Source organism: Manacus vitellinus, unplaced genomic scaffold, assembly GCF_001715985.3.
Source record: "Manacus vitellinus isolate BGI_N305 unplaced genomic scaffold, ASM171598v3 scaffold_248_pilon, whole genome shotgun sequence".
In the NCBI taxonomy this organism is placed as follows: domain Eukaryota; kingdom Metazoa; phylum Chordata; class Aves; order Passeriformes; family Pipridae; genus Manacus; species Manacus vitellinus.
In genome coordinates, this window is record NW_021939791.1 from 21,459 (window position 1) to 23,174 (window position 1,716).

Here is a 1,716-nt window from a genome sequence, read left to right on the forward strand (position 1 = left end):
GGGTGTGTGTGTTGCAGGGACGACGAAGGCGGAGGACCGGGGGATGCTGCTGAAGACGTTCAACGAGCCGGGCTCAGAGTATTTCATCTTCCTGCTGAGCACCCGGGCGGGGGGGCTGGGGCTGAACCTGCAGTCGGCCGACACCGTCATCATCTTCGACAGCGACTGGAACCCGCACCAGGTACCCCAGACACCTGCCCAGCCACCAAAAACCTCACCTGCTGACCCAAAAATCAACTCACTGACACAGAAACCCACCCAAAACCTCACCTACTGACCCAAAAATCAACCCAGGGACACAGAAACCCAACCAGAAACCAACCCAGTGACACAGAAACCCACCCAGGCACCTGCCCAGCCACCAAAACCTCACCTGCTGACCCAAAAATCAACTCACTGACACAGAAACCCACCCAAAACCTCACCTACTGACCCAAAAACCAACCCAGGGACACAGAAACCCACCCAAAAACTCACCTATGGGCCTGGAAAACAGCCCAGGGACACAGAAACCCACCCAAAAACCAACCCAGGGACACAGAAACCCACCCAAAAACTCACCTATGGGCCTGGAAAACAGCCCAGGGACACAGAAACCCACCCAAAACCTCATCTACTGACCCAAAACCTCATCTACTGACCCAAAACCTCACCTACTGACCCAAAAATCAACTCAGTGACACAGAAACCCACCCAGAAACCTGCCCAGCCACCAGAAACCTCACCTGCTGACCCAAAAATCAACTCACTGACACAGAAACCCACCCAAAACCTCACCCATTGAGCTAAAAATCAACTCACTGGCACAGAAACCCACCCAAAAACCAACCCAGTGACCCAGAAACCCACCCAAAAACTCACCCATGGATCTGGAAAACAACCCAGTGACCCAGAAACCCAACCAAAAACCCACCCACCCACCCAAAAACTCACCCATGGACCTAAAATCCAACCCCCTGCCCCATGGGATGGGATCTGCAGGTCCTGGTGATCCCATTGCTGAATCCCTGTTTTCCTTGGGGATCCCTGAGCTCCCTCTGGGCTCATCCCACACCTCCCCTGTGGGTTTTGAGGACAAACCCAGGGTTTTGGGGACCCTCTGGTTACCACAGGCCCTACATGGGTCTGGTGATCCCATTGTGGGGTCTGTGTCATCCCTGAGCTCCCTCAGGGCTCATCCCACATCCCCTCTGTGGGTTTTGGGGACAAACCCAGGGTTTTTAGGACCCTCTGGTTAACACAGCCCCCTCCCCCAGGCCCTACATGGGTCTGGTGATCCCATTATGGGATCCTTGTCACCCCTGAGCTCCCTCAGGGCTCATCCCACATCTCCCCTGTGGGTTTTGAGGATAAATCCTGGGATTTTGGGCTCCCTTTGGCCCACAGCTGCCCCCCTTCCCACAGGCCCTACATGGGTCTGGTGATCCCATTGTGGGATCCTTGTCACCCCTGAGCTCCCTCAGGGCTCATCCCACACCTCTCCCGTGGGTTTTGGGGCCAGATCTCAGGATTTTGGACCCCCTTGATCATAGCCCTTCATGGGTCTGGTGATCCCATTATGGGATCCTTGGGGATCCCTGAGTGCCTCCCGTGGGTTTTGAGGATAAATCCCAGGATTTTGGGCCCCCTTTGGTTACCACAGGCCCTACATGGGTCTGGTGATCCCATTATGGGATCCTCAGGGATCCCTGAGTGCCTCCCGTGGGTTTTGAGGCT

The 1,716-nt window shown here is 55.5% G+C and overlaps 1 protein-coding gene across 1 annotated transcript in view; it reads left to right on the forward strand.

Annotated features, from left to right (window-relative positions):
- Positions 1–181, forward strand: part of LOC115307494 (transcription activator BRG1-like) — a gene marked incomplete at both ends in the record, with an annotated part of 21,352 nt that extends 21,171 nt beyond the window's left edge. Inside the window, one exon of the mRNA XM_029959972.1 lies at positions 18–181. Within this exon, the coding sequence (XP_029815832.1) occupies positions 18–181 (164 nt within the window). The remainder of the gene's footprint in view (positions 1–17) is intronic.
- Positions 182–1,716: the final 1,535 nt, after the last annotated feature.